General features: G+C 34.3%; 1 protein-coding gene across 1 annotated transcript in view; it reads right to left on the bottom strand.

The window, feature by feature from the left end:
• The window catches only part of LOC118196936 (uncharacterized), an 86,924-nt gene extending 75,902 nt beyond the window's left edge, over nt 1–11,022 (bottom strand). Inside the window, exon 1 of the mRNA XM_085808164.1 lies at nt 10,746–11,022. Within this exon, the coding sequence (XP_085664290.1) occupies nt 10,746–10,795 (50 nt within the window). The 5' untranslated portion in view covers nt 10,796–11,022. The remainder of the gene's footprint in view (nt 1–10,745) is intronic.
• Nucleotides 11,023–12,986: the final 1,964 nt, after the last annotated feature.

The following is a 12,986-nucleotide window of genomic DNA, read 5'->3' as shown; positions in this document are numbered from 1 at the left end:
TGCCTGAACAAAAGAATACCACTGCAGAATGCACTCAACCTCATCTCCAATTGTGACTGCTACGATATAACGAGAGAATGCTATTTATAAAGCGCATATGCATGCTTTAATTAAAGAAAAAAAAAACCTCTTCCACAGACACAGATGTCGTGAACGTTAATGTTTTACTACATTAGGTAGTCTGCAGCGCTCGCTCGATACACATGTTCAGGCAAAATAAATCGCATTGTCATCAGCAGTAGAAAAACTATAATTAATGCGATAAAAAGAAGAGCAAACGACAAACTTTTCATCTCTCGGCGTCACAACTTTCAAACTGTTTATATTATTTCCAAAATCTATTCAGCGAACTGAGAACAAAACACAGCACTAGCCTTTGGACACTGGTTTAGTGAATGCATTAAATGATCAAAGCCTCCAATTATTATAAAAGACGTTGGTTTTTAGATGGCGAAAGAGCAAATTACATTCAATCAAAAACATCTTTATTCTAAAACATCTTTACTCCCTAATTTTGAAGTCCCATAACTGCAGCAACTGACCAGTATCAGAACAGATAAGAACATTGTGAAAAGCATGATTATCACAATCTTCTCTCAGAAAGTCCTTCACGAAGGCATCCACCCAAGGCCCATTTAGTGACTGACTGGTTAAGAACGCTAAACAGATACTTCGACAGGGCTTAAATTCCGGCGAACTACAGGCGTCTTCTGGCTTTACTATGTGCAACATAAACACGAACCACTTTTCCTATTGAAGTCCTTTATGAAGACATCCGCATCCCGTTTCTTGGTCAAATAGTTGTGTCCTATGCCTTAATCAGGTAACAACTAAAATACATCTTTCCTTTAGACAGTTAACACACGCGGGCTTTGACATAATCAAATATCATTCCAGCTGTATGTCATCGACAAAATTTAGATTAAATTCTCAACAAAAAACGCTAGAAGCTTTTAACAGTTCCTTAGCTGTTCTAAATAACTACCGTAACATTTTTTAAAGTGGTTTAGTTTATTAAACTACGACAAAGCCTCGAGGACTATCTGCTTAAGGGAGGGATGCTTTCGTGGAGGACTATTTAAGGAAATCTGGCTCTGTACACGTTACATATGGGGATAACCACGAAAACGCCCTTGAAGCCAGGCCCGTTCGCTGGATTCGAACTACCAGTGTTTAGCGACGTTACCGCTCGGCCGCTGGTGGACCCCATTTTTGAAAAGTGAATGGAACAAACAGTATATTCAAGAATTCATCTATATTTTTTTTAATTCGCATATAATCTTACCGAACTTCATAACATTACATATGTTAATATTAATTCTAATTAATATATTCTAATTCATATTCATCTCATTCATTCATATCTATTCATATTCATCATTCACCTCATTCATTCATTCATATTCTAATTTATATCTATTCATATTCATCATACATTCATATTCTAATTTATATCTATTCATATTCATCATACATTCATATTCTAATTTCATATCTATTCATATTCATCATTCATTCATATTCTAATTCATACTTCATTTTATGCATGTAAATAAATAATACCTTGACTAAACAGAAATACGTTACACTAAATTTCCGCATAAATAAAATTTTGTTTAACTTTAAGACCTAAGTAGGCAAAAATTTATTTCATTACTTCATTAAATTTGAAATATAAACAATTTATGCGTTACACGTTTAGACGGCTAACAGGTAAGTATTTAGAAAAATTAAGTCCTTTTCTTTGGCGAATAATGTGTTCTGCTCTTTGTCACAAGATTTTTTTTTTTTCCCCCTGTATGATCTTCCTGAAATAAGACACAGGCCAATCTAAAATTATTTCACTTGAATTACAGTAAATAGATATATTAGAAACCGTCCTGTATATAAATTATATTCTTAGCAGGTTAAAAAATAACTACTAAATAATAATAGATAACTACTAAAATAATAATAGATAAAATATTACGTAGCTTCATTTAAACTTCGGCGAAATTCAATCTTTTAGTTTTAAAGGAACTTTACATGCATTTCGAAAGAACGCGACGTACGCCATAGTCTTCAGAACGAGCCTAACTGTACAGTCTAAATTCTTTAATTCGTTAAAAAGATTCATTCAATGAGAACCTTTCAAGGGGATTGGACATTTTTTTTTTTCAGGAAAAAGTCGAAAAATAAAAGATCTCTAGCGTTCTAAGCCGCCATGCAGAAATAACTCACAAGCTACAAGTGCAGCCCAATTTTTTTTTTTTTTCAACACACAATGTTTAAGCTCGACGCCCCCGCAAATAAATCAATTACCATACTCTGAAGGTCTGTGTGGATGTCTGGTGTGTGACCTTCCGTGACTTCTATACCAGATTATACACAGCTTTTAAAAAGAAAACAACCGGTTTCACGCTAATAGGGGTCTGATGCATTATGTTACCGCATTACCATTTGAGGGAAAGTTTCGCAATACAAGGTTTTGTATTATATAAGTGTTTGCGCAAGGGAAGCTAATTGTTGTCTGCAGTTATTTTAATTGTTAAATGATGATAGCCTATCTTCTGTATTTCAAACAACACTTAAGAGCGTAAAGAATTAGCAATATTTAATTAAATACCAATATTTACTTCCTTGTACAAAGGAAAGTACTATGTAAACGCGAAAAATTTCAAGAATCGCATTTCAATCGTTCTCGAAACCATTTCAACGATGTTTTCGCGCGACATCTGCGAGTACGGACAGAATAAAGAACTGTTTTTGCCAAAACGGACTGTAAAATGGATTCAGCAGAGATTTTGTTTCATGACGGCTGTACGTACGTATGTATTTATTTCGCATAGCTTGCTTAAGAACGAGTAGCAGCAGAATGTTTAAACTTTATATATGGGACTGCTATATAACATGTAGTTGTGCACCTCCTTTATTTTTTTCGTTTCAATCGGCTGCACCAATTTTATATATTCCCGCTCTGTTACCTGGCTCTGTGATCTTAAGATTTTAATTCTTGTATGTTGGTAAATTGTGCATTTTTTGCTTTTAAAGCGATTGGTTTATGTGGTTTTTGGTTTTTATGATCTGTTTACATTTGAAACTTAGCAGAATAATGAATTAAATCAGTTTCTTCATATTCAGTGTCTTTTTGCCGAATGAGATCAAAAGTAAACTTTCAGTTTTGTGCACCGAAAAATCTGGCTTCTTTCCCGCTGGCCGAATAGCTTGTTTTTGCGTAGAAACTGTAATTTTAATTGTATTTTTTTAAATTGTTTTAAATGTATTTGGTACTTTATGTTTTTGAATACTTAAGATATTTTGAGGATTTATGTATTTTTGCCTTGCCTCGAAGTGAACTGAATTACATGAATGAGAAATATATCTCTTAACGAAATTCGAGGAAATAAGTTTAAATGAAATGCAGGAAAAAATATGTATAATTTAATATTCCGTACAAGGAAGTCATGTGGTGTATACATCAGATTTTAGTATTTTCAGTGGACAGATTTGTTTACATTGATGATTTGCGATCGCAAGTATTTTTTTTTGGGGGGGGGAGGGAAGAAATTATTTTATTTTATTTGCTTCTTGCAATAATTTGATTTGTTTTTATCAATTATTTTCAATAATTGGATCTATCTTTTTGGCAATAAATTGATTCGTTGCATTGAATAATATTTGTTTATTAGCAATGAACAAATTTAACCCTATTTTTTAGACGGGTTCGAATTAATCGCATGCTGACAATAGTCTGATTTTAAAAGTATCTGAATAACAGATCATTTTTCTATATTCTTCCAAAATCTTTCCAGGCCAAAACAAGTTTAAGACTTCTGCACTCGTGAGGTGATTCTCGGTCACCTGAAGCGGTTAGAAAGTCACCACTCGATTTGACGCGGTTATTCGAGCTGCTACGATGCTTATTTAGGCTTGATTTGGGCTCTAATGCTTCATGAGTGTTTTCAACAGCACATGTGTACAAAACAACAGCAAATCTTAAATACTGTTTTTAGTTTTATTGTCATATACGCGTTCTTAATGTTGCTGTTCGAACTCGACAGTGGTGGCAATAGGAATATTATTTTCAAGGTTAGGGAGACCAGTAAACACGGAATACGATGAAGGAATCGGGTCAAGTGATGATGAGTTTTGACTTTTCGCTGATGAAGAACGAAATTATGTCTATGCACTTGACGATTGAGTGAAAGAAGCAAGTGATGAAAAGGTACAAAATGGCCAAAAATCAGAATAATAAGGTAATGCATGTCAAAGCGACAGTGATTCTGCAGAAGATACAGAAAATTCAGAATGGATAACGAGTACAGAATTCGAAAATACCGGATGCGTCAGAAAAATGCATACACACTTTGAACTGTCCAAGAAAATGTATTTTCCAACTTACAAGATTCAGTTTCTGAGAGAAGTAAGGCTATAAGTTCAGTATGAAAAAAAAAGTACTTTCTGACTAAACTGAATGCTACAAATGGTGTTTAAAGTAATTGTTTAAAATAGTGGCTTTCAGCATTGATACACTTCTGAGTACGAGTGATGACTGATTCCACACTTCACACCAAAGTGTCCAATAAGATTTCGCTTGAATCGCACCGCTTGAATCTCATCCTAAAGTGTGTCAAGGTTTCGTGATTTACGACAGTACACCTCATCTTTTACTCTGCCCCCTAAAAAAGTCGAGACGTGTAAATTCTGGAAATCGTGCAGTAAACTCGATTGGTTCCATGGGTCCTATCGAATGGCCTGGTACATTTTGATCCAGGTATGCTGACACATCCCTATGATAGTGCGGAGGAGTGCCGTCTTGTTGGTAATAAAACTTGGCATTACCGTACATTGCAGAGAAAATGGGATCAGCAAACATTGTTAGGTACTTTTCTCCAATTACAGTACCTGCAAAACGGCGAGACCCAATGAGTACCCTAGGAGACGAACCACACCACACATTCATACCAGGCAAATTCACAACCTTTTTAACAATAATGTAGATATTATCTTCAACCCAGTACACATAATTACACCTATTGACAACTCCATTAAGTTTAAATTGTGCTTCATCCAAACAAATAAAGCTACCCATAAATTCCGGTTAACGTGTAAACATCTCTTGAGTTCAATGACAAAACTGTACATGACCACCGCATCACTCGATTTTTTTACGGGGTACAGTAAAAGATAAGGTGCACTTTCGTCAACCACGTAACCACACTTTGGAATGAGATTCAAGCGATGTGCCGAAAAAACCCGCTGGGACACTTGGGTGAGGAGTATGGAACCACTCGCGTAGAAATGTATCAATCCTGAAAGCCACCATTTTGAACATTTACTTTAAACACCATTTGCAACATTCAGTTTGATCAGAAAGAACATTTATTTTTCATATTGGACTATAGTCTTACTTCTCTCAGAAACGTAACTTTGCAGGTTGGAAAATACATTTTCTACGACACTTCAACGTGTGCATACATTTTTCTGACGCACCCTGTACACCGAAAAGACTACCAAATATATCCAACTAAAAGAGAATCGCAGGACTGAAAGTATAAATAAGACCTAAAAGACATACCATAGTACGCATAAAAGAACCAGTACATTTCCTTTGAAGTGTGTGAAAAATCACTAAGTTACCTGCAAGAGATTTACCAAATATGTGTAATATCGTCTCGAACTGTTGGTTCGCTTGAGCGAAAAAGGACTGGAGTGCTAATGGAATGCAGCGAAAGAGTAAACATGGACAGTTAAATCATGTCCAAAAAATTTAAGCGTATGGCTCTTGGTACCACGAAATGATCCTAGTGATCCAGGTTCACTACATTAGAAATAATGTTTTTCTTTTCTAAATGAAACGTTCCTTCAGGACATCAATTAAAGTAATCGAAAATTTACTAATTAATGTTTGAACTGGACTAATTAGTAATTCGAAGTTTGGCCTAATTAAACTGATCTTATCTAAGTTTCTAATTAAACTAAGTAAGTTGCTAAGTTTTAGCCGGGTTTTAGGCTAGGATACGAATAGCAAAAAAACGTGCCGATACGAGGTCTGGAATCTGGAATTTTTTCCCAAAGCCCGTGGGATTCGAATGTCTCTCTAGCGTAAAGATAACAGAAGTAAAATACGCTTCCTGTGCAAAGTCTAATGCAGCTTTTATAATCAGCTTCAGATTGGCGTTGATTTTAATTTAATGCTCTGAGCGTTTCGAGAGACTATTTGATGCGAATCTTTGGAGATGATCGACGAAATAGGGGAATCGTATTCTGAATTCCATTTTCCTACCGCACTGGTAAGAGTTTACGTATACACCCTGAAATTCAAAGAGCGTTAAATTAAAATTAGCACCAATTTCAGGTGGAATTTTGCGTTATTTTAAAGCTGTCGTGTTACTTTAATATCTATTGCAGAGCGACATTTAATACGAATGCAATGTTTCTATCGTCATCTCTGTTTAAATTGCGGTAACTAATGCAGCTGCTTCAACTCTTCATACAGAATGCATCTGGCTGTCAGCATAACAATAGATGCAGCAAAAAATCTTTAGCGTAATGCGGAACAGCACACCGTGCTGTCGAAAGAGATTTTTCAATTATAATTCTTGAAGCGGTGATTGTTGTTTCGTGGTTTTACGAAAATGTGCATTTTTTTTTTTTTTTTTTTTTGGTACGAAAATAAGCATATTGTAATTAAATTTTCTATACTTTATTAAAATATACTCAATGCGCATGAAAAGATATAAATAAATTCAATTAAAACGTTTCATTTCATTTTAAGGAAATAATCATGTTTTTAAGATCACTAGTTTGCATCCTCTATTCGTAAAAATAATTCAATACTTTTAAAAATTGCACAATTAGGATACCTATACATTTTTTACATGCATCTTTATGTAAAAATATTCTATGCATAGGAAAACAGCGGTTTAGTATTCCCCAGATGACACTCCAAAAAAACATAAATACATTCTTTGAACTACGACTCCCTCGTCACAAAGTTCTCCTATAAACCATGTGGGCTAATTTTAAAGTACTGAGTTCGTAAGATCTTTTGATCCAAACGGTAAACAGCTTTCGGTTTTTCCGAGCCCTTCGTACTTAAATGGGCATTTAAAAGATTTCCTACAGAAATCTCATAAGCCGTGAAATTTTCTTTGCTTATGAGATTAAACTAAGTGCCAGAAAGATTTTTTTCAAAGTTCGTTGCTTACGCTATTCGTATATAAGCTGCATCTCTGAAGCATCTCGATGACACCATGCTTAATTAACTCTATAAATCTTTGAAAACACTCTCAGAAAGTTTAAAATTCTTCAAACATGATGCACTTTCTCCTTCAGAGAATTTTGATCTTGTGCTATCAATCAGTTCGTTCTTTCCAAGATGGTAAACGAACATGCTTTACGTTCACAAAACCATTTACATTCAGATCAAATGAAAATGTATTTGAAAATTTTTATTTTCCCATTCTCCTTCTACTACACTCTAATAAGGCCAAAACTCGGTTATATATTTAGTTATAAGTATTTGGGATTAAAAATGGTTTTACATTGTTCTTACAGCTGTTGTGTCAATTAAAACTGTCCACGATCTTATTTTAAACTTATTTATAGCCTCATATGGATGATATAGACATCATACCTACACATGTATGCTAACTGTTTTAATTTTGAATTATTATATCGATATATTGCGGGTTGAGGCTATTTCATTCATTACGCCTTAACAACGAAATATTTTTGATCCTTACGTATTATCCCGTCGACCATAAAATTGTCGCCATGGAACGCGATTTAGTGCCAGTTACGGATGAGCGTGACCTAATAACACAATCGCAACATCCAAGCTTTCGTTTGAAGTAACCCGTCTGATTCTGGATAAGTCGCATTTTGTTTTTATGAACAAGAATATAAATTAATTGTTACTATTTTTTAACCTTGTATATTGGAACCTTCCTTCTACAGAACAAAAAGTATTCGAATTATTTTCAAAATTATGGGATCTTAGTATAAAAAAAAGTGTAGTGATGAACGCAATATTGTCAGCTAAACGTGGTCAACAAAACAACAATAGAATGCAACAATTACTGGAAATCGTGCTCATCGTCAAAATGGGAAGACCTAACGAAGACTCGATAAAGAACAAAAACAAAATTGGTCGAATACCAATTGTTTATTAAATTAAGAGACATCAGTTCCTTCAGAATTTTGCAGGAACCACTGGCGCGCCATTTGGCGGGATCTCCGCCAACTTTCACGGTAGAGGGCATAATTGCGTTAAGTACTCATTTTTCTACTCATCGATGAATAATCTCAGCTACTTATGAATCTTCTACGGTACTTCACATGTGTTAAGATTATGAAATTACTGGATATTAAGTAAACTAGCTCATGGTGAACACTCAGAGTCCCATTTACGTTACCTACAGGGTAAACCATGGAAACACCTATGCGACCAACCTCAGTGCTCAACAAACTTATTCCTCAGCCACTATAAGGACATGATATTTGCGGAAATAACACAAATTATTATAAACAATAAAACAGAAACAGAAAGTACCACCCAACAGAAAGGATTAGGAAGACCGCGAAGAGAATATAATTCAGTGCTTAAAATGCAGAGGATGGGTACATGACTTACATGCTGGAGTTGAAAAGAAAATGTAAAGATATCACTGTGATCATTGCTGTAATTAATTGCATAAATAAATCAATTGAAAACTAAAAAAAGTTTTATTATAAATGTCCCAAGTTTAAATGTAATACGACTTAAGCTATGGGTGGTATGACTCAGAGTACTGGTTATCTAAGTCGTATTAAGTTCTTGTCCATAGATGTTATTAATTTTATCCAAGACTGTATGGAACTTTAATAAACACCAGCAACGACAATATAAGATATTATTACCACATATATTTTTTTCATAGATCCTTTATATAGTTATTTTTTCTTAGGAGGTTACGACTTATGTAACCTTTACCCAACTCAATCCATTCGATGGAAATCGAACCAAGTGGAACTAACTACATGCACTCAGCGATCTTACTTACTTGGCCACTAGACTAAAAAAAAAAAAAAAAAAAAAGAAAAAAATTGTATCGAATACAACCATAAATTATCATACCAGTCTAAATATAAGATGGCACATTTTTCTTCCTTAAAATGTCTTTCTGTATTGCAGATTTCTGCGTTAAAAAGAAACATTTACTCTACTCTACCCCCAAAGTAGAGTATTCATGGCATTTATAATGATTTAACCTATAAAAACCATTAACATACAAAAGCTATAAATGTTATTCTTATATGCAAAATCCTTTCTTTCCCTTCAAAATGCAAGGTCACACTGCATGAGAAGCATTTTTATATATGGGTGAAAACATATTTTTTTTTTTACTTAATGTGACTCTGCTAATGAATTTATATTTCGTCGGATTTTTCAATTTCTGTCGCAAATCGCAACATGCAAATCTCAGACGTGCAGAATTCTCCGACTTTCCTCATCCAATGCTGAAAATATGTCTTCAGAGCGTTCAACTTTTGGATAATTGCCCAACAGAAAGTACCACCAGGAAAGACAGATGGCTACAAAATTACAGACGACGTCTAGTGCACAGCCCCCCCAAACACACATCCCGGAAGAAAATAACACTGGATTAATGCAATGCAATTTATGTTCAAGATGATTCAATAATTAAATATTAAGCAAGTAAAAGTATAGGCATTTTCAATAAAACCTTTAATAAAAAACTACAACGCACACATACGAAAGAAAAATATACTTGACTATAACCGCGAGAAAAGAAAATTCAAGGTCACAACCATGTTAACCCTTACGAATGATTAATAGACATGCTTAGAAAATGGCTATAATATTTTTTCTTAAAAACTCTTCCTTATTAAATTCCTCTTTTTTTTCTAATTATGAAGAGGTTAATGGTCTATTTAATTACGGCAAAGCAATCGAGAGCTGCCTGCCTATGAGAAGATATGCCTCCGTTGAGGACTCTCTAAAGGAACTGGTTCGTATCCACGTTATACACGGGGAAAACGCTCATGCAGGTAACCCCTTAGCAGAGATTCGAACCCCGAATTACCAGTGTTCAGGGACTTTACCGCTAGGGGGCACTTTTAATATTATGTATTTAAATAATTGATATATAAATTTTTGGGGGTGAATCTACAAATTTGTTTTTAAATCGAAATTTATGATCAATGGATTTACTTAATTATATTCACAACTACCAATATATTATTTTCAATACATGAGGATTCACCATTTCTTTACGATTTTCATCATTACGAACTAAAGGGCTGCAAGTCCCTAACTGAAGTTTCAATTTAGAAATAGATCACAGTAACAAAAACACGGGTTTTAAATAAAATTATATCCACAATTAAGAGGAAAAAAAAAAAAAAAAACCTACTGGTAAGAAATAAAAGAATTACCAAATTACCCACTCGAATTAAGAAACAACAATATTACAACAAAATATATAATTGTTTCGTCATCGTCAATTATAAATTTTGTTGTAATAGAATGTTGTAAGTCATTCGAAGAATGTTCGCTTTATTACTAAGCCAGATAAACAGATACTAATACTAAATTAGGCACAATTCAGAAAAAAACCATTCGGAGAAAGTTCGCTGTAATACCAAGTCAGATAAAATACACATTTCTGAATTCTACCATACACAATACAAAATAACTGCGCAGTAACATATTGATAAATATAAAATATAAAAATAAATTGTCATTCATTCAAACTCACACGGGAGGGGCTCCATTGCATATGACGTTCTCCGTTTCAGCAATCGCCATTACGAGAACGTTTTAAAATCCTTGGGGATGCGAAATTTGCGTTGTTTACATCAGCGGCAGCTATGGTCAGTCCAGCTGTATACTGCGGAAGTGAAACAAACCTAGAATTCACCGGTACATTCCCACGTCGACGGAGGTAATATTCATTCACGAAGTAGGTTTTCCACCGAACGGCTACAATCTGCTCGAATTAGCTCTTTTCCCTGTATACTACGAGATGATGATGAAGAGTTATACTAGCCAACCAACGTGATGGCTGAATACAAGTGCAAATGAGAGTGCCATATTTGGCGCATTATCGCTATATTGGAGCATTTCACTTTCTACCGAAACATTGCTGATGAGCACTGCATTCTCTTTTTCGGCGCCACCTTTAGATCAGTAGATGATACTTGTCAGCCTTGTTACATATCCCTAAATCCTAAATAGCAGTGCATAAATTCAGCCGGAAATCGCCGGAATACTTGGTCTTTTAATATAATCGTTATTTCATCTGGAGTCCCAACTACAATGAGCTCTAGTATTTATGATTTTAATGTTTGTCATTACTTCTGATGTTTGTTCAACCAAGTCAGATAAGTCACAGTAACAACGCAGATGTTCTCGCGGTAAAAGAATTCACAAGCGCAGGTATGGGAGTTTTCTTATTTATTTGGATTATGATAATAAAATATGCAAAAGCCCTCTGCCTAGTAGAAGAGCTACCTTCGTTGGGGCTTTTCAAGAAAACTGCTTGCATGGGGCTAGCCAGGCATACAGACCGTTCGTAAGAATTTGAATCCAAATCAAACCAGCCGTTTTACAGGGTTCGGCCAGTGGTGGACGTCTACCTAAAGGAAGAGATGCCCTCGTGAAGGCACACACATTGATCGCCGTGGGGAGTCGTAGGGGACCGGCAAAGTAGACTAATTTTTTAGCTAACGTTCAGTGTGCCTGTCACAATCTCTCTGTATTTCACTATATGAAGTGAAATATCTTTTGCATGTTGCTGCCATTTGGCCTGAGAATATTACTTGTAAAGTAAACATGAGATATGCTCATTGTAGATAAATGTCAAATAATTGTGAATAACTGTTAATATATAAATAATTATAGTATAATAAAATTCAAATAAATAATAATACAATAAAATAGAAAAATTAAATAAAAAGTAATTAATAATATAATAAAAAATAAAATACATTGTGAATGATTGAAAATAATAAAAAGGAATTTTTACTATCGATTTGGTAATGGTTCGTGAAAGAATGTGTGCAAAAGAAGTAACACAAAAGGCCTGAAAACCAATAGTCATTTTTTAACCAATTCACATAAAATTCTATGGCAATTAACGGGTTTGAATTCCCGTTGCACATGGGGAAAAATGACAGAAACTCCCATGCAGACAGTGGTTCACCAAGATTGAAGCCTATGTCAAATTACCGGCGTTGAGTACTTTCACCGGTCGGCCGCAGTTCGGTCCGCTTTTAAACAGAAAAGTAAATCATTAGAACACTTAAAGAAAACTTAATTTTTATCATAAATATATGAAATAGTCAATGTAATGAAGTAAGGTCTATTTTATTCCACATTCCGAATTTAAAATTATTTCTCTTCCCATCTTTATTGAAAAAGCAGGAAAAATAATGCATCCTTCTAGCAATTACAGTGAACTTTTACTTCACGGCCACCTCTCTAAGATGATAACTATCTCTAAAAATGATAACTGTATCTAAGAATATGATCATTTTATTAGACATTACCTCTCTAAAATAACCATCTACTGAAGCCAAAGATGGTCATAGTGGTAATTTCTTTCAGAAATTTGTAAGACTCGTAAGGAATGCTTTTAGCTTATAATTCAATTACTGTTTTGAGCTATAAAGGGCTTTAATTTTTCTGCTAGCATTATTTGGCTAAAATAATATCCTCCTCCTCTATAAATCTTTCTCTCATCGGGATGAAAAAAAAATTCCGCTAAATCGCATCGCAGCAATTCAGCCTTCACTTTTACTGGTTATTTGCAATTTCTATTAAATTACTGCTTAAAACTTATTTTATAATTTTCATTTTAAAATCTTTATTCATAGTTTATCTAGAAATGAACACATCGATGAATCATGATCCCGGAACTCACGTCATATTTCACGCGTACATCCAGAAATATCTTTCAGAAACAAGATTGCAGTATAATATACGTCACAGCTAAATT

The sequence above is a fragment of the Stegodyphus dumicola genome, chromosome 1 (genome assembly GCF_044657685.1).
Source record: "Stegodyphus dumicola isolate Sdum_Otavi_A_Nest chromosome 1, ASM4465768v1".
In the NCBI taxonomy this organism is placed as follows: domain Eukaryota; kingdom Metazoa; phylum Arthropoda; class Arachnida; order Araneae; family Eresidae; genus Stegodyphus; species Stegodyphus dumicola.
Note: the sequence above shows the minus strand (reverse complement) of the source record. Positions and strands in the feature narration are given on the sequence as shown.